General features: G+C 27.2%; 1 protein-coding gene across 2 annotated transcripts in view; it reads left to right on the plus strand.

The window, feature by feature from the left end:
• LOC100214758 (uncharacterized) overlaps positions 1-25,929 on the plus strand; it is a 134,392-nt gene that overhangs the window by 31,318 nt on the left and 77,145 nt on the right. For both annotated transcript variants that reach the window (XM_065804846.1, XM_065804847.1), the window contains exons 10-15: positions 14,515-16,312; positions 19,509-19,725; positions 19,909-20,496; positions 20,773-20,889; positions 24,739-24,981; positions 25,673-25,809. In XM_065804846.1, the coding sequence (XP_065660918.1) occupies positions 14,515-16,312; positions 19,509-19,725; positions 19,909-20,496; positions 20,773-20,889; positions 24,739-24,981; positions 25,673-25,809 (3,100 nt within the window). The remainder of the gene's footprint in view (positions 1-14,514; positions 16,313-19,508; positions 19,726-19,908; positions 20,497-20,772; positions 20,890-24,738; positions 24,982-25,672; positions 25,810-25,929) is intronic.

Raw genomic sequence — 25,929 nt, forward strand, 5'->3', positions numbered from 1 at the left:
AGATGTATTTTTAATACATTGTTTCCAGTTTAGGATGTTGAATGCTGGATCTTCTTATCTCAATGCATGGGTTTTGCTTATGTCTCTGTTTTTATTAGGCAACTCATTCTATTATCTCCTAATGAGGGTACAGCTCTAAAACTCAGTTTTATGGTTCTGAGGCCGGCTGGTAGTCAGGTTTCCCAAACACTGTGGTAGCTCTCAGAGAGGCTGATTCCATCAACAGCTGAAAAATATCAAAGTATTATCAGTGCCATGATGCGCATGGATGGTGTCCCTGTTTGTACTTTTGGTGTGCATTGCTGAGGACACATTTGGAACCCTTTGTTACGGCTTAGGGTTTATTAATAGTAATGAGGCAATTGCTTGGGCTATCAAACAGTGTTCTGAGTACTATCTATTCTTTGAGTCAAGTTCTTCAACAAATTTAAAAATGAATACCAAAAACTATAAAACACAAATACTATCGTCATCATCAAGTTCTCTAAACATATCATTCACTAATATTCGTGGTCTTTGAAGTAACTTTTCTTCTGTTGAGTCTTATCTCTTGCAAAGTTCACCAGACCTACTTGCTCTTTGTGAGACTAATTTGAGTTCAGCTGTCTTATCTTGCGATCTTAGTGTTGATGGTTATCTTCCTTTAATTTGTTAATTAAGACTCCAATAGTTACATGCTTGGCCTGGGCATTTAAATTCGTAAGAATTCACCCATTTGTCAAGAAACTAGGTTTAAATCGACAGACTATACTTTTATGTTTTTTATGTTATTTCTGATCAAATTGACCAAGCCTTCTCTCTTTATCCATCAGCCTATATTGTTAATGTCGGTGACTTTAATGCTCATCACACTGAATGGCTTGGCTCTAGTATAAGTGATTTTGCAGGCATTAAAGCCCACAACTCTTGCCTTTCTTAATCCCTAACACAAATAGTCAACTTTCCAACTCACTTTCCAGACAACCTGAATCATTTACCTTCTCTACTCGACTTATGTCTTGTTTCTGATCCTAGTCAGTGCTCAGTTTCTCCACATTCACCCTTAGGTGCTTCTGATCACAGTTTGATCTCTCTAAAACTACTATCTCATTCTTCTTCATCATCTAAATCCCCCTATCATCGTTCCTCTTACAACCACCTTAAAGCTGACTGGGACTCTTTCCTTGATTTTCTTTGTGATGGCCCTTGGGTAGAAATCTTTTGTCTTCCTGTTGACAAATGTGCTTCTTACATAACTTTGTGGATTCAGTCTGGTATGGAATCTTTTGTTCCCTCTCGACAATTCCAGGTCAAGTCTCACTCTTCTCCATGGTTTTCCTCACATTGTGCTGCTGCAATTTCCAATCGAAACCATTACTTTTATATCTATCCACCAAAAAAATTCTCCAGAAAACAGACGTCTATTTATTACTGCTAGAAACCACTGTAAAAAGGCATTGTCTAAAGCCAATGCCTGCTATTCTCAGGTCATGAAATCTTGTATTTCGTCACAAAAATTAGGCCCTCATGACTTCTGGAGAATCTTAATAGTATCAATAATAAGGGCAAATCTGTAATTCCACCTCTCTTGTATGGTTCAGGCTTTGTCATCTCACCTAAAGACAAACCTGAGTTGTTTGCTTAGAACTTTTCATCAATACCATCTCTTGATTCCATTAGTTGCGTTCTACCTGATATAGCCGTCAAACAGGTTGATCTATTGCTTGACATTCGTATCACTTCAGCTTCTGTATCTAAAGTGATTTCCTGCTTAGACTCTTCTACAGCTTGTGGCCTGGACAACATAGCTGTTATTGTCTTGCAGAAGTGTTCTCCAGAGTCTGTCGTCTATACTCTCAAAACTATTCAACAAGTGCTTATCAGAGTCTTGTTTTCCAGCCTGCTGGAAAGTGGCATCTGTTATCCCTATTTTCAAAAATTCTGTATAGCAATCTGATTCGGCTAACTACCATCCCATTAGTCTTTTTCCTATCATAAGCAAGGTTTTTGAATCTTTAATTAAGAAACACTTAATTTCTCATCTTGAATCTAATAACTTACTTTTTGACCATCAATATGGATTTCGATCTACTCGTTCTATAGGTTTTATTGTGCAATAGATAAAGGTGGAGAGGTTAAGGCCATCGCTCTTTTCAAAAGCTTTTGATAAAGTTTGGCATGCTAGTCTTCTCCATAAGCTTTCTTCTTACAGTGTATCTGGCAGCATCTTTAAGATTATTGAATCCTTCCTTTCCAATGGTTGTATAAAAGTTGTCTTCGATGGACAGCACTCTTCTTATTCTGTAACTTCAGGGGTTCCTCAAGGTTCTATATTTGGCCCTATATTCTTTTTAATTTACATTATCTTTATATTGTATTACAATCTTCCAGATATTCTCACATGTTAGGCTGCATTGTTTGCTAATAATACTACCATTTATTCTTGTCGTGATAAGAAGCCAACACTCTCTGATTGCTTGGAGGGGGCATTTGAGCTTGAAAAAGATCTCACTTCTGCTACAGCATGGGGCTCACAGTGGCTGGTGAACTTCAATCCAGATAAAACTCAATTTTTTTAGCCAATCGTTATTGCACTAGTTTAGATCTTCCTATATTTATGAGCGCTAATGTACTCGATGAGTCATTCACTCTTCATCTACTAGGATTAACTCTTACTTCCGATCTTTCTTGGAAACCATATATCAAACCTGTTGCAAAATTAGCATCTGCTAAGGTTGCATCTCTTTATCAAGCTCGATACTTTCTTACTTAGGATTCTATTCTCTATTTTTATAAATCTCAAATCCAGCCTTGTATGGAATACTGTTGCCATATCTGCGGCCGATCTTCTAATGATGCCCTCTCTCTTTTGGACAGGGTGCAGAAACGCATTGTAAACATAGTTGGACATGCTCTTGCAGCCGGCCTCCAACCATTATCACATCGTTGTAGTGTTGCTTCTCTTTTCTTTTCTACAAATACTATAATGGGCACTGCTCTAAAGAGCTAGTGTCTCTTGTGCCATCTACTAAAATTCATTTTCACGTCGCTCGTCATTTAATTAAGTCTCATCCTTTTTCTTTGACTTTTCCTAAGTGCTCCATAAACTCTTATTCGTCTAATTTTTTTCCTCGAACATCAGCTCTTTGGAATTTGCTTCTTTCATCTTGCTTTTCTGATTCTTATGATTTGTAATCCTTTAAGTCATCTGTCAATCGTTATCTTACTCTACAATCTTTATCTTTTCTCTTCCAGTAAAATCCAACTCTTATTAGTGGTTGCTTGCAGCCTTGTTGGAAGCAAAGATGTTTAAAAAAAAAAGAAAAAAAGAAAAAAAAATTTAAAATTTTTATTTTATTAGTTTATTTGTATACTTTTAACGATTTAAAATATTAAAAAGAAAATTTGTTTTAAGTAAGAAAATTTTAGTTATAAAATAATTTATTTTATTGTAAGTTATTCTAGACAAAAAAAGTATACAAATCTACTTTATATAAATATAAAATTTTTTGTGGGCAATAACAGAATACCAATGTATTTATTAATAATTGTAGCCAGTCATATTAATAATGGTAGCCAGTCATATTGATTATGGTAGCCAGTCATATTAACAAAATATATTTATCAATAAGTAATCATAATTTTAATTTTTGTCTTTATAAAAAAATTTGTCCAATTGTTGAGCATCATAATTTGTCAGCAGATTTTAAAAATTAAATTTTGGCAATTAGTTTTATAGTTTAGTGTAATGCTGTTCATTCACTGTACTGCAGCCGTTTTTCAAAATGCCTTTAGATCAAAAAATTCAAAACTGACTTTTTATGAAGTAAGCTAGTATAGATGATAACAAACATTATTGAATAACTATTTTTTAAAAGTTATGAAAAAACTTATAAAGATTACTAGTTTCATAAAACGCCTTAAAAATAATATCTGCTTTTAATTTTTTTAAATTTTTTTCAAAACGTCTTATGCATTGATTTGGGATAAATCATTCGACTACACTATGTTTTAAAATTATTAAAAATTAATTATAGTTTTACTATTACAATTTTAGTTATTGCTATATTAGATTATAACAATAATTATAATTATTATAATAAAACAATAATTAACTGTTAATAATTACAAAATATAGCATAACTAATATCACTGTCATAAGAACAAGAAGGGGGCAATCACCACTCCCCCCTCCCCCTAGGTTTCTTAAAATTTCATAATTTTTTAATTCAAATTCTATTTTTTGCTGCCCTAGCATGCTTTAATTTCTCTTTCCACCCCCCACCCCCCAATGTTTTTGACTTTTCTACGCGACTAATATTACAAAACAGTTTTATTAGTTGCATCTGTTTAAAATTAAAAAATTTTTAAAATATAAAATATATAATGTAATGTATTTAGAAGATGAAATAAGTAATAATTCAAAAAGGAAAAAAAACAAATATCAAGGAAATTTTTATGCACACAAGACGTTTATAATATATAATTTTGAAAGTGAAGAGTTAAATGTAAAAGCTCTTAATCTCTGGCCAACAAATTTTCCGAAAACTCTCTTCTATTAGGGGGCATTAAAGGACAATGTGTTTAAACAAGTTTCCATTTTTAGATTGAATTAAATTCCGGCTTTTAAACCTCTATATTACCTCTATATAAGTATATGGTAAAGTTGACATTTTTTCTTCCTGTTTTTTGGATATAACTGATGGCAATGATTTTTAAATATCACTTTGTTTGTATTTACCTTGAGTTTTATCAGAAGATAATGAGTTGTTTTAAAATAGTGTGTCTTGTTGTAAAAGGCATTTCTTTGAACACATGAATGTTCGGTGGACGTCAACATACGCTTTTTTAGTTACGCTAAGAAAACTATTTTTTTTAAGATTTTAATAAACGTTCAAGTTGCAAGTACTTCCTTATTTATAAATATTTATTGAAAATGGTATAAACTATTTTAAACATTTAGTAACTAAATTTAAATAATTTTAATTTTAGTGGTTATTAAATGTTCATATTACAAACAATTTTTGATCAATATTTACAAATAGCGTAGTTTTTGCAAAATTAAAATCATAGTAATTACACCTACTGAACGCTTACGTCTTCTATTCAAATAGTAATTGTCTCTATATAATAATATGTTATATATATCTATATATAATATAGTAAAAAATATATATCTATAAATAATATAATATATTATGTATATATTCAAATAGTTATATTCTATATATAATATAATATATCATCTAAACAATAACTATTCAAATTAAAACATAAGCATTTAATATGCGTATTTACTATTTAATTTTCATCAATGATTTAGATATTAGCTATTCCAGGCCTTGCTTTAAATAAAAACAGTTTAACACATTAGCTCATTGTGGTTTTGAGGTCATAAAACTTTGTTTTTTTATTTTATTTATGGATATTAACTTTTTTAAACTACCACAATAAAATAAAATACCTCAAAACAATGTTGTGAAGTGTCTGTTTTGTTTCAATTTTTTTTTCTTCAATATTAAATAAAAAAATTTATTATTACATTTTTTATTGTGATTTAACAAATCTGTAACACAAATTTGGATGCACAGTAAAAATCTTTGTAACAGGCAATGAAGCTAATATGAAATCAATGTGACAAGTATTGTTCTCTGAAGGAGATATAATAATAACTCATGGGTGTGCTGCTCTTAGAGATGCAAAAAAACGTGTTTTTTTGCTATCGTGTTTTTTTCACCCAAAAAAACTTGTTTTTTTTGGCTTTTACAGTTCCTTTTAGTGTTTTTTTTTACTTTAAACTTTTTAAAAATGTTTCCAACTTATCTAAAATGTTTCTATTTAGTTTTGTTTGAGTATTTTAGATTCTATATTAGGTTATATTAAAATTAATTTATTAAAGCATGAACAGAGTTCACAAAAGAGTTAAATTAATGATTTTTTGTTGCTAAAATGGTTAACAAACTATTTGTTCTTTTCAAAATTTGAATTCAAAAATTGATAAGAAACAATTCTATTTTAAGTTTTTTTTATCTAAAACTACAGAAGAATCTTGACTAGAAAAAACTGATTCATGGTCAAGTGACTCAAATCCTTGTTCAGATGACTCTTCATCCGAAACATTTATTGATTCGTGAGATTTATCTGAAATATTTATTGGTTCTTTAGGCAGAATTGGTTATTGTGTTGAACAGATATCCATTGCTTCAAGTTTTGAATTTCGCAATACAAATACTAATTTTGCTGCTCTTTCATTTGTTAATCTGTTCCTTTTGGCACTGTGAATATTTGCGTAACTGCTAAAACTTCTTTTGCAAGCAGAACTTGTAGCAGAAAGCTGAAGAAATGAGATTGGGACATGACTGTGTCATCATTTCAAAAATTTGTGTTTGACTTCAACTGGACATTTTCTACATTTCTTAATATGCATGGCAATTCGTGTTCCACTTTTCGACATAACATCATTGCAAAAAACAACATTGAACTCTTTCCGCTTCGCTCACCTGGCTTGCTGGCTTAAATAAAATGCTCACAGATGTTTTCTTTCTACCCCCAGTGAGGCCAGACTACTCTATTATTACTACTCATTACTATGTTCTAATCAAACAACTAAATGATGTGACTATTTTGATTAGAAAACTGTTTAATTAATGCTTACAATACCTTATAATGGCTACATTCTAAAATAATTTCATAATTCAGTAATATTATTAAAAACACTACTAATAATAATTGTATCACTGAAAATTTACTTTACTAAAAATTATGATTAACTGGTACATTAAGATTTTCAAAACAACAATATATCATCATTAATAATCTTATGTTTCAAAACAGTTAACATAAAGGTATAAAATTTAAAAATAAAATACTACAACACACTTATGCAATATTATTTATAACATGATTGAAAATACTATTTCCACTTTCTGAAATTAAATGTTGACAAATTTAATTTATTTGCAATTGCAGAAATAAAACTAAAAAACATAAAGCATAAAATAAAATAGCAAAATTAAAAAAAAGTTAAAACTATGCAAAACTTATACAATACATATAAATTTTGCATTGCAGTGTTATTTCATTTATAAATTAAAAACTTCATTTATAAATTATAAAGTTCTCATCCATTCTACAAATTACAAAAATTAGTTTTCATTCATTCTGTTGAAAAAATTTGTTTTTAATGTTAAGGAAAAATTGTTTAAAACTCAAAAAACATATCTACATAAAAATACAAACAAAAAAAGACAAATCTCCTTTACTTATGATGTCTATGTATTTTATAAGGAAAATGTTTCTTTAAATAATTTTTTCAGTTTTATTTTAGCTTATATAAATAATTCATTGAAGAACAATTATTAAACTTATTTGATGAACATTTGAAGAATTTGTAAAACAAGACAGATAAATGGTATGTAAAATAAATAGGAGAATGACAGAGTCTTTTAATAAATATCACCCAAAAACACAGTTTTGAGGTGATATTTGTTTAAATGTTCATGGTGTTAAAGTAGTTAGTTAAAAAAATGCAAAAAAAAATGGGTGGGGATCTGGGTGCGGATTCACAACACTTTCGTAAGTCCAAAATTTGCGTAAAGTTTGCGTAAGTTTTGCTTAAGTTCAAAGTTACGCTAAGTGGTATTCACAAACCTTGCGTAAACAAAAACTTACGAAATTCCTAAGTTTTTACTTAAGTTATTACTTACGCAAAAAGTCTAAAAAACGGTATTCACAACATTTTCCTAAAAATTGCTCAGCAAACTTTACGCAAGAAAAGTTACGTCTGCTATTTTCTGACTGTATTCTCTAAGTTTGGCGTAACTTTGAATCATCTAAAAATATTTTAAAATGGCGTTTTTATTATTATAAAAGATTTCAGATTTTGTTTGTTAATGCCAATAAAATAAATTTTATCTTAATTTTATACTGCTATACGTTAAGTTATTTATTTAAATAATACAACTATAGTTTATATATATAGTTTTTTTTTTAACAACAACAATATATTTAACAACAACAACATTTAACAACAACAGCAACAATATATTTACCAAAAATTTAGATGTACTACATAAACTTGTTTTATAAAACTTGTTTTCACCTTAAATTTAAGGTTAAAAAAATATACACACAATCTATATAATGGATGGTTCACTCTCTCATAGCCTAGCTAAAACAAGGAGAGCGACCATAGTACGGATATATATTATATAGCTTTGTAGTATACCAATAACTTATTAAATAAGTTAACTTAATAAAAAGTTATTGTCACACATCAAAACTATATGATGTATCCATACTATATTAACTTATGGTTGTATCTATACTATACTATCTATACTATATTATACAAAAATATATACAATAATATTATTGAAGTATATACTTTAACTTCCATAACTAGCATAAAGAGAGAGAGAGAGAGTCTCTCTCACTTTATAAACTTAAAAAAAAAATATTTTCTCTCTCTGTGTGAGAGAGAAAATATTTGTGCTAATATAGATACAATATTCACAAAAATATGTAATCAATTCATTAGTTTTTCAAATATCTATTTTTTTATTTATAAATGAGAACAAGACTATTTCAAAATACAATAATGCAAAAATTATCTCTGAGTAATTGGCAATTGAAGTCAAAAAGTAAGGCTATTGAAGTAAAAAAGTATTATAACCTAAATATTAAACTTACTTTAAAGAATGATGCTATGTTTTTTGATAATTTCAATTATTCAAAGGTATTAAAGGTATAACAATATAAAGATTATTTTGAATAATAATGCTCTGTTTTTAATTATTTCAATTATCAGGAGATATCTATGGATAATTTAAATTATTAAAAAAAGAGCATTGTTTTTTAAAGCCTAATTTCTTGGTAAATAATATTGTTATTTGCAAATAATAAACATATTCTGTAATAGTTTAAATTGTTTTGGTAGATCTTTTTTTTTGTATATCTAAATGAAATCTCATTGTTGTAGTTTGTTATTGCAAAGAGCAGAAATTCCATAAAAAGTTCCTTGATCCACCAGTTAGTCCAAATGGAGTGATATTGCTTTTTACAATTCAGTAGAATTATTATCTGTTGCTGTTAAAAATTGCATTACAACTCTTGAGATGACAGCATATTGTTCACACTGGTTGTAGCTATTAGATTGTACTGTATTTGGTGTCTTGAAAACCTACTACAATACTTGTTTTTGTGATTTAATCAATACTTGCTCTGTCAAAGAGTCAAACTTTTTTATACTGCATGTACCTGATTCACTGAACTAACTTTACGCTATTCATGAAGTATAAAAATCATATTTTTATTCGTGCAAATATGGTACCATAAATTCTCAATCTGAAATATCACTGCAAAAAATATTACAAAAAACAAGTGGGTTTTAATTCAAACGCAACTTTTATTAATTAATATAATTGAAACATTTTCCATAACATATTATGAAAAATACAATGTATTTTTCATAGTTTGTTATAGAAAAGTTGTTGAACTTTTGCTTATGTTTTCAAAATGTTCCTTATATTTCTGACTATAGAAATTTTGTTTATAAATAGTTTCAAATATACTAGAATGCAATTAAATGTATTTCTTGAATCAATTTCTTTATTTAAAATGAAATATATTATTGCAAATAAAGGTGTTTTTGATTCAAGTCAATTATATGATAAAACAAGACCTTTTCATTCTTACTTCTTATACCTTAGGGTATGAGAAGTAAGAATGAAAACAAGAAGTAAAAAAAAAACATTTTAGTTTAGCACTTCCATTATTTTATGAACGTGAAATTTTATGCTAAACTAAAGTATTTTGTTTTAACTTCCTGAAGCAATGCAAGACAAGTTGCATGATCTGATCAGGGGTGAACCCATGCCTTTTTTGGTACTATAGGACTGCAAAAAAATGCCTCAAAATATTAATTTCATGTTGTTTTTCTTTTACTTTTTATATTAAAAATAGAAAAAAAAGTTCTTTCAAAAGCTAGTTTTCTGTATATTATAGCTAGTTTATTTAGCCAGTAATGTTTACAAATAAGGTTCGCTGCAGGTTTGGAGTTAGGGTTAAATAAAACTATTAATTTATTTTAAATAAAATTTAAAATAATAGATGTGTAGCACTTTGTCAACAATCGATATCTCATTTAAAAAACCAACCGACTCCTATTTGTTCCAATTTTAATCCAATTATTAATTATTTTGATTATTTTGCTAATAGATACTCAAAATAGATTGAAAGATTGTTTATGCTATATATGCTATAACTTTTAAAAATAATTTCACGTATATGCTATATGGGGCTATTCAAATAATACGAAACACTTTTTTGCTAAACTTCCTTCTTTGTATATGTAACATTTTAAACAATCTCTCCCCGCCCTATTTGTGACGTGACATTATTTTTAAACAAATATATTTTTGAGTTTGTACTTTTATGCTAAAGGTTTACTATTCTGCTGTGATTAAAATTAAAATTTTAAAAATTTTGTCATGTCACACTGTGGCTAACCACCCCCTCTCCCATGTGATATTTGATGACACTTTCAAACACCTCCACCCTATATAAGAATGTCACGTATAATTTGAATAGCCCCTATACGGTTTTGCAACATTTATAAATATAGCAACAACAACAAAAAAATATTTGTAAGTAAATTTAAGCCCTGACTTTAAAAAAGAAACATTCACTGTTTGGTCAAATTGCCATGTGTTTCATAAAAAAAAGAATTAGTAATACTAACTACTTCCTATATACAAATAATTGTAAAATATTTGCCTTAATTTTGGGTAAGTTTTTGCGTAAGTTTTTGCCTAAGTTTTGCGTAACTCATGCGCAACCTTAACTTTACGCAAATGCTGCAAAAAAGTTGTGAATACCAAATAGTTACGCAAAAAATATTTTGCGTAAGTTTTTCATAACTTTTGCTCAGCTACGCAAGAGTTACGCAAAAGTTGTGAATCCGCACCCTGCTACTTGAAGAACTTTAGGCAATACTAATAAAATCATATGTTAAATAAAAGAATAAAAACTCTCCTTTAATTAATAACACCTAAAAACAAATTTTTAAAATTATTTCAGTGTTTTAAATAAGAAAAAGAGTAGTTTCAAAAAAACAACCGAAAAAACCAAAAAAGAAGCAGTTGGTTTTTTTTGGCAAAAAAAAAACGTTTTTTTTTTGCAAAAAAACAAGAACCAATAAAACGACTCACATATCTAGCTGCTCTCATACTAAATCTTTTAGCAAATGATCATTGAAAATGTGAACAAGCATATTACACAGATAATAAAATATATACAAAATAATTATCAAGCTGCAGCAAATTATAGAGAAAGTGGAGGAACAAAAATTCCTACTGAAACATGCTGGAATTCTGTGTGTGATTCACTTGAAAAATATATCAATAATTGGAGCATCATTTTCACAATGTTTGAAAAAAAATAGAGACTTGAATCCCATGATTGATAGAAAAGTAAGTGACATACAGATAAGGCGAAATGCAGAATATTTATTAAAAATATTAAAACCAATTGTAGATAAATTGCAAAGAGTTAAAACAAAAATAAGTGGCACTGTTGAAATTTTTAAAGAGCTGACAAACGTTATCATTTTTATCAACTGAAAAAAAATTAGAAACTTGATATCTTCAGATTGTAAGTGATGCTCATTTCTTTGCAAACACGCTAGATCCTAGATATTTTGGATCTAATCTTTTTGAAAACGGTGCTGCAATGACCTTCAGAGATAAAGAATTTAAGAACTTGTTACCAATAATATTCAAGTTGAAAGCCAAATCTGCTCCATTTGATAAAAGCTATTTGTATAGTTAATCTGTTTTAAAAAATGTATCATCAATAGAATGGTGGAAATCTCTAAAATCTTTGGACAGCAACATTATCATGGGTATTGAAGGTTTGTTAAATGCACCAGCTTCTAGTGCTGGAATCGAAAGAATTATTTTGACTTTTGGACTTTTTTAATCCAAGTTAAGAAACAAGACAAGAGTAGAAAAAGCGGCTTCTTTTTATATAGAGAAATATATAGAGAACATTATATAGAGTTTTTATATAGAGAACATTAAATAATTATTGGTTGATGAATTACACTAGTTATGTTGATAGAAAGTATAATTTACTCAAGTAAAATGACTAATGCTTTTTTAAAAAAAGGAGTTTAAACTGAAAAAACCATGCTTTTTTTGTGTTTTCTTTTTTAAAAAACCTCATGCTTTTTGTTTTTTCTCTCCAAAAAATGATTATTTTGTTTTCAGGTTTTCCTTTCATACGCTCATGCCTTATCGTGCTCAGGTCAATAACTTGTGTTTTGTCGGCATGTGAAGTAATGCCAATATTCTCAAATATAGGTGATGACACAGTTGCTAAAAAGACATTTGCATCTGCTTTGAAGATAGTGTTCTGTTTGCTTTGGATATTCTACAGTTTTGCTGTATCTTCTTTGTCTATTGATCAAATACCCATTTTAGATTCACTCCTTTAATCTTCCAGTATGAAGTATGATCCATAGCTGATATCATAATAACTTTGGCTCAGCCAAAGATTAAATGATTTCTTTAGATCTTTATTAGTATGATATTCCTTAGATCTTTGAATTGGCAGGCAGATATATCAAACAGTTTTTTTGTTCTCATAGACGTGAAAGTTTTTTTTTTCAATTTTTTTTGTCAGCAGTTGAGGTTTTTTACTCAAAAAAGTCTCTTTGTTAAGGACATCATTTATGATACAATTAGTATGTTGCATTTTACCCAAATGTTTAAGACATTAGTTTTTTTTTTTTTTGATTTTTCCAGGAAGTTTCTGTAAAACTATGATTTATGTTTAATTGTTCTATTATTTGAGAAATGAAATGTATATTTTACTTGTATTTTCTTTCAAATACAGCATTTGCCACATGGCATCTAGTCTCACCTCAGTTGCACTTCTGTGAATAGCTTTATATACCCAAAGAATAGCTGATCTTTTATTGGATCTTAGCATTCTATTTATTGAAATATAATTAACAAAGTATTTGTATAGTATTAATAAAGTATTAAGTTGTACATAGAAACATAGTTTTAACAATTTTATTATATACAAATCATAGCAAGAAATATAGTGATATAAGTTTACACTTATATTTTAAAAACAAGTTTTTTTCATAAAATGTTTTATTATAGGCTAAGTTAAAAAAAAGATCAGTCTAATAACAATAAAATAGTTCGAAGTTATGTTGGTCACTGTGGTTATTGTGGTTATTTATGTTGTTCACTGAGGTTATTTTGTTCATAATACTTATGAATAATACAAAGATATTATGTTAAACTTTAAAAAATATTTTTTTAAATATAAAAATTTGTATCAATAATAATTAATAATTTTCCTATAATTGATATAGAATTAAGGGAGAATAATTGAATTTCTAAAAAAGTTATTTTTACTCCAACTTAATATAGATACTGCAACCCTCAGTCTGCACAATAGTAAAATAAATGATCAAAAAATCACTTATAATTTATACATTTTTATTTCATAACAAAGAAGATTTGTAGCTTTAGTATTAGTTTAGTCTAAGTGCTATATTGTAGGTCCATCCTCAAGTACATATAGGTCAATTCCATATAGTCACGGTTGATATAATGCTATAGTTGTATCGCTATGCCATGCCATGAAATTAGTCGAAATGCCATAATGAAATCAGAATGCTATGCCATAATGAAATCAGAAACTTGTTCAAGGTGTTTTATATTTTGTTGAAAGCTTTCAAGGACTTGAAAACATTTTAAGTTTTATTATTTTTTAGAACAAGTTTTGCTAATTATGTAATAATTATTTTTGCTTGTATTTTACATAAAGGAAAGCTAGCAAAAAGTTGCAGTTGTAACAAAAAATTATGCTATCTGAATAGATTACATTTAAGGTATTTTCAAGGTATATTTTAACATTACTAATGTTTTTAAGAACTTATAAATACCAATCAAATAATTTTCAGCTATTCCTAAAAAATTAAAAAATAAGGAAACATATTATTAGAAGCTTTTAGTAAAAAAAAAACGTAACAAATCACTCTATTAAATCGCAATATTAAATACATACTTAATTAAACTCAACTGGTCAATATATTAAAAAATGATTGTTGTTTGCTGTGTCAGTCATCTGATAATTGTGACATCCTTTTCAAACATCAATACTTTGGGTTCTCTCTCATCTTTATGTTTTCCTTACAATTATCAGTTTTTTAAATCATTCGTCATCTGTTGTCTTGCTCATTATCTCAATTGTTTACTCCTAACTTAATTTAGTGGTTGCTTGCAGCTTTGCTGGAAATAAACTTATTAATATATATATATATATATATATATATATATATATATATATATATATATATATATATATATATATATATATATATATATATATATATATATATATATATATATATATATATATATATATATATATATATATATATATATATATATATCTTAACAATGATCATCTAATAATATAGAGTTAATTTTTTAATTTTTTTTTTTCTTTTAGATTCATTCTGAATACCAAATATCTGTTACTTCAACAAAAGGCAGCCATAAATGTTCAACATCTTTCCCAAAGATTATAAATAACGAGAGTTCTTTTTTTGATGATGAAATCGAAAATAAGTTATGTGGAGGATTGCAAAAAGAGATTTTAAAGAAAAATCAGTCAGAAAGTTTTAACAATAAACTTGGATCTGAAGCAGCCATAGTTCTTGAAGATAAAAAAAGTCCATCAGGTGCTACGCCTGTTTTAGATCAAACAAATGAAAATTTTGTGGGAGATACGTACAACATTTTATACAGCTGTGAAAAATCGGAAAATTTAAAAGAGTCCAAAGATTCTCAAATTTTAAGCTCTTCTCTCACACCTAATAATCAATATAGTGATAAACAAGACAATGCTAATCAAGTTAGTAATAAACAAGACGATGCTAGTCAAGTCAGTAATAAAAAAGAGGATAGTCAACAAGGCAATAATAATCGAAACAATATTAAACAAGATATTGACAATCAAGACATTAGTAAGCAAGACAATACTAAACAAGTTAGTAATAAAAAAGAGGATAGTCAACAAGGCGACGATAATCAAAACAATATTAAACAAGATATTGACAATCAAGACATTAGTAAACAAGACAACGATAAACAAGAAAATAATAAATGCAACGATGCTTTAGGAGATTTGTTAAAAAGAAATTCAAATCATTTAGATCTTGATGAACCATTATCTTATTATGATTCATCCAAAAGAAATACTAATAAGTTGAAATCAAAATCTCATAGGACTAAAAGGTCATTTAAAATAACAAGTGTTGCAATCATGAAAGATGCAAGGACATCTCAAAAGTTTATTGTAGCAGGTGTGAAAATTGACTCAGTAAAATATAGCAAACATAAACTGAGTGAAAGACACAAGCTTTCCCTTCTTACCTACAGAATTGAAAGTAAAGTTTCATTAAATGAAAGTGGTCAAGAAGAGAGTTCTGAAAGTTTTGTAAAACCATATCAGCCATTTATGCAAATTCCTATGCCTTTAAATAGTACGGTCTTTGATTCAGATTCAACACCATCATGGTTTGGTTTGAATGAAGATTTTGGAATCTATGAAAATGGTGACTCTACGCAGCTGTCTATAATTGACGAATACTTAATAGCTTCCAAGCATTTAGGAATAACCAATGGTGGAACTCAAAACATTGCCATAGATGCTAATGAAATTAAAACAGGGTTTGATCAAGAAGAAATATTAAAAACAGAGGATAATAAATCAGTATACAAAGATTGTGCTTTTCAAAAGTTTGACTTGTGTGAAAGCATTAATAAGTCTAGTGTTATCTCAAAATTGCTTGTCATAGATGACTATTTGGTAGTTATGGTAAATGAGAAATCTGATAAAAAGCCTCAGAGTAGTATATTTATAATTTCTGTAGTGTTCGACTCATTTAAAACTATTTTAAAAAAGGTGGCATCTCATTCATTTCAAGAATCAGAAGTTAATGATATTATCAGTGTTTCACCTTTACAACTGCCGATGAACATCTTTAAAAATATTTATTCCAATTTTACTAAACTTTTATCTGTGCTCATTGTTGCATTATCTAATAATTCTGTAATGTTTTTGTCAGTTCCTGATTTAGAAAAGCTGCCATTACAGAGTAATTTGCCAAATAGTTTTGCTATTCATAGGTTAGCATACTGTTCTGCTTTATCTGCGATAGCTGTTTGTGATGAAAATGGAAGTTTTTCTTTGCATCAATGGATATCAGAACAGAGTGAAGAAGTTGATGCTCAAAATAGTTCAGGTTAGTTTGTTTATTTTTAGCATTTTTTATTTTATTTTTTTATTTCCTTTTTTTTTAAAACAAAGTTTCCTGTTGTTTTACTTATTAGAAATATTAAAGTAACATAGAACGAATATAGGAGCACAGTAACATAGGATGAACAAAGGAGTAGAGTAACATAGGATGAACATAGGATAAACATAACTTATAAACTATAATTTTTTACTTTTTTTGAAGTACATCTTTGAGTTAAAAATACTTTTTTTTGAAGAAGAAAAAGCTAATTTCAAAAAAGTTATTTAAAACAAACAAAAATATAGCTGTTCAAATATTTTCGGTTTAAACTACAATAAACATGAACCTTTAACAAGGCTGCTGTGCTAAAGGTTGAGCATGGTATTATCAGAGGGATAGGATGTTTTTATTTTATATGTATATATTTTATAGGCTTATTTAAGTAGGCTGATTTCAATATATATATATATATATATATATATATATATATATATATATATATATATATATATATATATACATGTCCAAAAAAGTGAAAGAAGTGCGATGGAATGCCATTCCTGACCATGCTTAAAATATTTTTATAACTTGACCATGCATTTGTTTTGACAATTCGTTTCAAAACTTATTACTTTATTAAATAATAGTTTACAATAAACCTATTTCATTTAAATTATCAAAGAATATTATACGTAATTACATTTCTATAAATATGTTTTTTTTTATAAATCTTTTCAAACTTTTTCTAGGACTACTTTTATTAACACTTTTAAGAGCAAAAAACTTGAGCGCGAAAGCAACCATTACGTAACATAACTCAAATTTAATAGTGTAATAAAAAGTACTGGTTTCTATAAGCATTATTTATTTTTATGAAATAAATTTAAAAGGAGTTTTAAAAGCTAAAATAATTGTTTGAAATTTATAAAAACCATTGGGCACAAAATAAAATAAATACTAAACTATAAATTTAAATTAATAACTAATTGCAACATTTTAATATGAATGATAAAAACCAGGCTACTTAATTCAAAAAAATTTAATGCTTTTAAAAAATCTTTTAAAAAAAGAGTCAACTCAAAAAACGACATATTTTCTTTACATAGCTGTGTGTTCAACTTCAATTTTGTTGTTGTATAAAAAATAAAAAGTTCAAAAAATAAAGTTTATATACAATACTGAATTTATTAATAATATTGGAACAACTAAAATGATTAGAAAATAAATGCACATAAAATATGGGTCAGACAAAATGATCGATAAATGTCGTTTTTTATTTCGAGCCCTGTATATACATACATACATACATACATACATACATACATACATACATACATACATACATACATACATACATACATACATACATACATACATACATACATACATACATACATACATACATACACACACACAGGGTGTTAACCAGCCTGATGGCATCGCGTATAATGCGGAATTCCCAATTTTTTTAAATTTCCCAAAAGTTCAAAAAACCATTAAAAAAACAAAAACCATTAAAAAAAGTTAAATTGAAGATTTGATTGTTTTGTTATTAACAGACAGATTTTAAATATTATGCAAGAAACGTAGAAATACTTAGTACACAAAACGAAGAAAATAATTTAGTTGATTGAAAACTATTTCTTTCTTTACAAAAGAAAAAGCGTAGCAAGTCATTCAATTCAAAGTCATTCAAAAAGCGTAGCAATTCATTCAAAAATAAAATAAAAACTTTATTTTTTAATTGACGTCAGATCAATTAAAAAATAAAGTTTCAGAAAAGTTTTAAACCAACGAATGCTGTTTATCTTTAGTTAGAAAAGTAACAAAGATTTTAACTGTAATTATTTTGAAAAATGACTTAAGTGGAGGTAATTGTCATTTCGAAATTACTTTTAAAAAAAAGATTAAAAAGTTTTTTATTAAGGTAGTTAAAAATACTGTTAGTAAACTAAGTTTGCTGGTAAAGCATTTTAGTGTAAGCATTTTATTATTAATTAAGTTAATAAATCATTTGTGTTTATAATTGTTATAAATTATTTGCGTAAAACATAAAAAAAGAATACTATATTTACATAAATTTTTAAAATTTTTTTTTAAATTTACAAATCAAAAATTTTTATAAACAAATAAAAAAAGTTAATTTACTAAAACAAAATTTACAAATACAAAAATCAATTTTTTTTTCAATTTATACATACTAGCAAATTTCGCAATTAAAAATATATCACCAAACAAAAAGTAGATCAAAGTATTTTGCTAATTACTTATTTGCAAAACGATTGTACTTGTTTTCTTGCTACCAAAGAAAAGACACGGTATAAATAAGAAAAAGATTAGGAAGATTGCTTAGAAAGAAACAGAAACAAGTTGAAAATTAATTGGTTTTATAATTTTACATTATAAAATATAAATTTTCTGTATTTATTATTGGCGCGACAAGTTTTGCCTAGAAACTTTTGTAATCTACGACTAATATACACATATGTATATATATATATATATATATATATATATATATATATATATACATATGTGTATATATATATATATATATATATATATATATATATATATATATATATAATGTATATATGTATACTATATATATATATATGTATATATATATATATATATATATATATATATATATATATATATATATATACACACATATGTATATTAGTTAATAATTTGTTTATATTTAAGTTTATAAAAGCAAAATTAATTTATTGCGATTAAAAAAACCCTCATACTTTTATTGCAAGTACTTAAATAAGGTAAATATCCTGGCTGAAAACTGCGTTTAAATTATTTGAATATTTAAGCTGGTTTCTTTTCATATATTTAAAAAATAAATGTTATTTAGTGTAAAATAAATATACGATAACAAACATAAAAGTGATAAAATAATTTTTTTCAAGTTTTTAAATAAACTTCAACATTTGAATAAAGAAAAATAGGCAAATTTGGCATCCACTTTTCTGTCAATTATATGCTAAACATTTCCTGATTTATTGAGCCCTGTAAACATATGTATATAAATATGTAATCATTTTTATTACTATCTTCTTATACTATATAGTATCATAAAAATTAGTTTACTTTTACTAAATTTTAAGTGTATTATATACTTTATTGTATTATGCTTTAACCATTAAGTTTTAAATATTATATAACAAGTATAACAAAATATTTTTAGTTTATAATCAATGGCCAAATCATTTCTGTACCAATGAGTTACAACTTTTGTGTGATTTAATTAAGTTTGAGCCAGTCATGCAAGGCTGTAATATTGTTTATCCCATGAATTGGTGTGTAAATTCTGGTAAAAAATTGTTATCATCTCCTCCGGTGTTACCTTACATGATGCATCTTTCTCCTGTTGAGATGGATTCTCAGTTATTAAAAGAAGCAGAGTAATTTTTACTTGATTTATATTTATACATAATTGATTTTTTTAATGTTGTACATGCGTATATCTTTAATATGCGTTTATGTAAGTTATAAATACTATGTAAATAAATAAGTTTTACAAATTTATAAAAATTTGATTATTTTAATTGATAAAAGTATATTAAGTTTGTTTTAATATTCTTTAGTGGTGAGTTAAACAAGACAAGTTTTACATTTGAAATCTGTGTCTCTGTCAATACAGCCATTGGCTATTTTGATGTAATTGTTAACATGAAGACACCATTAAAAAATAAAGAAGATTTTTCGTGTTCATTTTATTTTGATGCATTGTATGAAGGCCACCAAACCATTGATAAAAGCCAAGAAATACTTCTATGCAGCCCCATGTTATTCTCTGATGTTGTAAATGACTCTAAGTTGTCAGGAAAATTTACAGTAACCTCCCCGAACCTTTTACAGTATCAAAGCGGTAAACTTGTGGTTAAATTAGTTAGTTGCAAATCATTGCTACCTAATTTTTCCATTTCAAATGCTTTGAAAGATGTTTTTGTTGGTGTGCACAAATTTCAGCAAATCTCAGATCATCCTTTTTATTATACTGGGTGTCGTCAAATTTTAATAAGTGATGCTAATTTTCAAAGCAATTTATTAGACCAATACTTGGAGTTAGTAAGCGCTAATTGTTCAATACTACCTGGCAAAGATCTTAAAATGATACTTAAAATTTTATCTGCAATTGTTAACATTCATTTAAATTGTTTTGCAAAAAGCAGGTATGTTAACATGAGATTTATTAATTTTATTTAATTAAAGTGTTTGTGCAACATAGTATTTTTAATTTTGTGTGTTTTTCCATTCTAATTTTATCGATGCACTGTTATGTAGTGTACTTTTGATTTAACTTCAGCTTATGTGTTTAAACAAGATAATACATTTTTTTTGGGTTTCTTGTTATTATTATTACTAAAAATGTTATTATATGTTTGTTTTCTTTTGTTTGTTATTGCCACATTTATAGCTAATCTTATTCTAAAGTTTTTTTTTTTTAGTTTGCCGCTTATTTCAATTGTGCATAAGAAACTTTGGCAGTTTTTAAAAGCAAGTATGATGTTTGGAGATAGAGCTATCTGCTATAGTTGTTTTTGTATATTGCTTGGTTTAATCGGGTAAGCTTTATAATCTTATATCAAAATAAATTTTAATTTTTGTTAAATAAAGATGGGATTAGAGTTAACACCAAGTTTGTTTGCATCAAGCATCTCAGAATGAGTTTATTTAAACAAGAACAGTGTTCTTGTAAAATAAATTTGATTAGTTTGTTTGTCTAGTGCATTTGAGAGTGCTGAAACATAGAGATGTTCATCAATTGGAAATATTCCAAGGGAATTGGCATTTATGAAGATTCAGAGAATATTGGTTTCTGGATCCAGAATACTGGACTCTTTTTTATTTTTAGTTTTTATGTAAATCAAAAGAGTTAATAGTTAACTGTAATTTTTGTTACAAGGAAGTTTTACATTATATTTTCAAAAAAAAAAAATTAAAATTACGTTTTAAGATGTTGTAATGTTAAATTTATGAGAAGTTTTAATGATCAGTTTATGAGAGGTCATAATGATGAGAAATTGTAATGATGAGTTGGTATTAATGTTTTCCAACATAAAATTGTAATCGAATGAAAGTAAAAATGAAAGTGTATTTTTAAATAGATTTTATGACAATAATATCTTGTTATTTTAGCTCAGGGTTTTCACAACTGGGAATGGCATTTTATGACTTAAACATTTTTTTTAACAATTAGTTTGAAATTTTACAATGTGAACAATGTTTATTTAATATCAACAGAATGAATGAGTGACTGCATCAACTGATTTTAGTAGGGAATCAATCATGTTGAGGTATGATGGATTTGAGGTGTCAAAGTGTGTCATTTGAGGTGTGAAGGTGTGCTATTTGAGGTGTGTTGGTCATTCATAAGTTAAAAACCTAAACTTGATTCAATGTTTTAAAGTTGTTTTTCTTTTATTTCTAGAAAGAATATTTAAAAAAATCTAATTTTAATCTATTAGTTTTTGTTTATTATGACATGTGCTCTATATTGCTGCATGATAATAAGTTAATAATTAAATTGATTCTTCTAAACAATGCTAACTATTGGTGAATAGAAACATACTTTATTCATATTTTAAGTTAGATAATATGTTTTAACCCTTTTGACTAGTCAAAACATTTTGAAATAGATTTAAACAGATGAATTTTTCACTAAATACAATGAAGGAAAGATTTTAAAAATTTTTTCAGGTTGATATAGTTTTTACTATTTTTTTACTATATTGCAAGTAATTCTCTGTCAAAGTAATCCTCTATCAAAAAACAACATCATACCAAGAAACAGAAACAGCATTCCAAATCCAGTTACACCAATGCCAATCTCTAATTAAGCATAAAATTTACAAGCAAAAATACGACACACATGTAAAAATTTACAACTATACAACAACTTTATACACGTTTTTATTATTAGTATTTCTAAACAGGCAGTTATAAATCTGTTTCTCACACATGCTCTCTCTCCCCCTCTCCCCCTCTTCCTCTCTACATTTAGAGTGATTAGGATTTTTCATTCTTCTTCATCATCAGAATCTCCCTATCATCGTACCTTTAACAACTACCTTAAAGTTGACTAAAACTCTTTCTGTAATTTTCTTTGTGATGGCCCTTGCGTAGAAATCTTTTATCTTCCTGATGGCAAGTGTACTTCCTACATAACTTCTTGGATTCAAGCTGGCATGAAATATTTTATTCCCTCTTGGCAATTCTGAGTCAAGAATACTCTTCTTTATGGTTTTTCTCACATTGTGCTGCTGCAATTTCCAATCGAAACCATTACTTCCATATCTATCAGCAAATCAATTCTACAGAAAATAGATGTCTGCTAAATATTGCTAGAAACCAGTCTGAAAAGATTTTGTCTAACGCCAAAGCCTGCTATTCTCAAGTCATGGAACCTCATTCCAAAATATTAGGCTCTCGTGTATCAATAATAAAGGCAATTCTGTTATCCTACCTCTTTTGTATGGTTCAGGTTTTGTCACCTCACCGAAAGACAAAGCTGAATTGCTAAGAACTTTACATCAATATCATCTCTTGATTCCACTAGTTGCGTTCTACCTGATATAGCTGACAAACAGGTTGATCCATTGCTTGACATTCGTATCACTCCAGCTTCTGTATCTAAAGTGATTTCCTGCTTAGACTCTTCTACAGCTTGTGGTTCGGACAACATACCTGTTATAGTTTTGCAGAAGTGTTCTCCAGTTTTGACAAATAACAACCCTCTTACTCTCAGACAAGGTCAAAAAGCAAATTTTAAATGTAGTTGGACCTGCTTTATCTTCCAAGCTTGAGCCACTCCCCTATCGTTGTAAGTTTGCTCTTTTGCTAAGGTTGTCTTTTTTTTCTTCTACAAATCCTAGTCGCTTCTCAAATGAGAAGTTTGATCAACCGAAATGCATTCTCGCTTAGCTTATCATTCAGCAAAGTTGCATCCTTTTACTGTATCTGTCCTATAAAAATTTTTATTCATCTAGTTTATTTCCTTGCACATTAAAAAAATCTCAAAACTCTTATCTTCATGTTTTTCTGACTCAACCTACAACTTTTTAATTCTTTAGTCATACAATCTACAACTTTTCAAGTCTTCAGTTAATCGTTTCTTTTCTTATTAACCCTTGGTTTTCTAGTAAATCACAATTTGATTTTGGTTGCTTGTAACTTGTAACTTTATTGGAAGTAAATTAGTTTAAGAATATATATATATATATATATATATATATATATATATATATATATATATATATATATATATATATATATATATATATATATATATATATATATATATATATATATATATATAAAATATTATAAATTTTATTTAGCCTCAGCTATCAACCCTTACTAAATCTTTTAATTTTGCAGGGGGCGGGGCGATGCTATTAAAACACATTTAATTGTTGTGGAGTAAAGCTTATTTTTAAATGATATTGCATTGTGTAATGAGTTTATTTGCCACCTATAAATCTCCTTTTTGTAATAAGAGACACAACTAGCAATAATATTTTTGTTCTAGCTACTTGAATGATGTCCATATTTTTTTAAAAAGATCTTCCTTAAGTGAGTTATGTCTTGTAGTAAATTTTGAGTTTTGAAAAATTTACTACAAGACATAACTCACTTGTTGTGTCTTTAGATTAAAACTCAAAGGTTTTATCTGTTCTAGCAATTTAGACAGAAAATATTTTACCCAAATTTCAATCAGAATATCAATTCTAATAATCCTATAAAAAACTGAAAAAATAGTAAAAATTTAAAATACCTAATTCAAAAAATGGTATTAATGGTATTTTTGATACATAGAATATTTTAAAATTTCGGATATTCTAGCCTTCCGTCAACTTTTCACAGTTTAACTCAAATTTTTGTCAAATCTCGAACTGTATATGAGCCCATGAGATGCATAGTGGTATAAGTCACTTTTTTCAATATTTTGAGTTATTGCCACAAATGGTTAGCATTTTGTTTATTCTATTACATGGCAGGGTGGTATAAGTCTAATGATATCGATAATGATGCTGGAACTGTTTTTTGTTATGCTCCTCACTAAACAGCTGTTTTTGTTCACAGCCATAGTGATATTAGTCAGACTTCTCAAAACTAGATCTGAGTGACTTATACCACTATGCATCTCAGGGGCTCATATATTGTCCCTTGAAAGCAAAAACATTTTTACTTTGCTTAAGTCAAGCATTCGTTTAGTCGAACTGTTTTTTTCTCAGTTCCTTTGTTAGGTTTAAGTTATCTGGAATTTGCTGTATAGCATAACTAATCTTTCCATCAACATTTCTAGAATATGCAGCGTATGCATTATAACACATACTTGGTTTAAGTATAATTATTTATAGTATTTAATTCTCATTGTTTCATTTTTTATTTAATCATATATTTTCATTTAGATGTTCCTCAAATTCTACGTTTATTGTGGACTTATCTTGTGAGCTGAGGAAGCTTTCTCTTAATATTCATAATGCTTTTTCTTCTGCCGCTGTTCACTGGACTTTTTTGCTGTTTTGTAAAATTATGGAAAGTTCTGAATTAAACAACAGAGAAATGCTTCTTCATTTTAAAAATATATTGATAACGACTGGGAAAATCTACAGCCAAAAAGTTACAGAAACTCAAAAATATCTAGATGCATGGTATGTTAATTTTTTTTATATCTGGATAAAGTGCTTTGCTTTTAATTTTCATTAAATATTACCAAACTTGTTAACTATACAAATCTATTTATTTAATAAAATATTTTTAAGTAAATTAATTTAATTGTTTTGAACTTTATCTTGTTGATATAAAATGTTGCTATAAAACTACCCATCCTAGTTGTCCTTAGTAAAAACCTAGTTACATCCTAGTTGTCCTTAGTATCAACATAGTTACACCCTAGCGTAATATTCAGTGTGGATATAGGTAGAAAAATCTCTTTTTTTTAGGCTAATCTTGAATTATCTCCATTGTTATTATTATTATTATTATTGGCTTTAATAATTTCTTAATTATTTATCTTTTTTAAAGACTACCTAAAAAGTTTGAAATCTTTTGACACTAATTTGTTTCTAAAAAGTAATAAGAACAGTTTTTTGAAAAAAAAAATGATACCAAATTATTTTTGTTACTGTTACTAATAATAATTATTACTTCTAATAACTAATTGTTATTATTAATAACTGTTTTATAATATATATATATATATATATATATATATATATATATATATATATATATATATATATTAGTATTCTGTTACTAATAATAATTATTACTACTAATAACTAATTATTAATAGTAATAAATAAATTATTGATATTACTGATAAAATATGTCTTTATCTAGTTATGGTTTATCGGAAATGGTTACTGAACCAATATTAACAGAGCCACATTATTTACAGCTGCATATTGGTGCATCTTATAAGACTGGTGATACAACTCTTTTTGAGACTATTCAAATCTCACCAAATAATGTTCCCGGTAGGTTTTTATGTTTATTTTTTTATAGAGAACTTAAAATATTATTCAACAGTTGAAATAATGTTTTTAACAGCATTTTATGTTAAAGGTTGTTTAAAACATTATTTGGTTATACCTTAG

Source organism: Hydra vulgaris, chromosome 09 (assembly GCF_038396675.1).
Source record: "Hydra vulgaris chromosome 09, alternate assembly HydraT2T_AEP".
In the NCBI taxonomy this organism is placed as follows: domain Eukaryota; kingdom Metazoa; phylum Cnidaria; class Hydrozoa; order Anthoathecata; family Hydridae; genus Hydra; species Hydra vulgaris.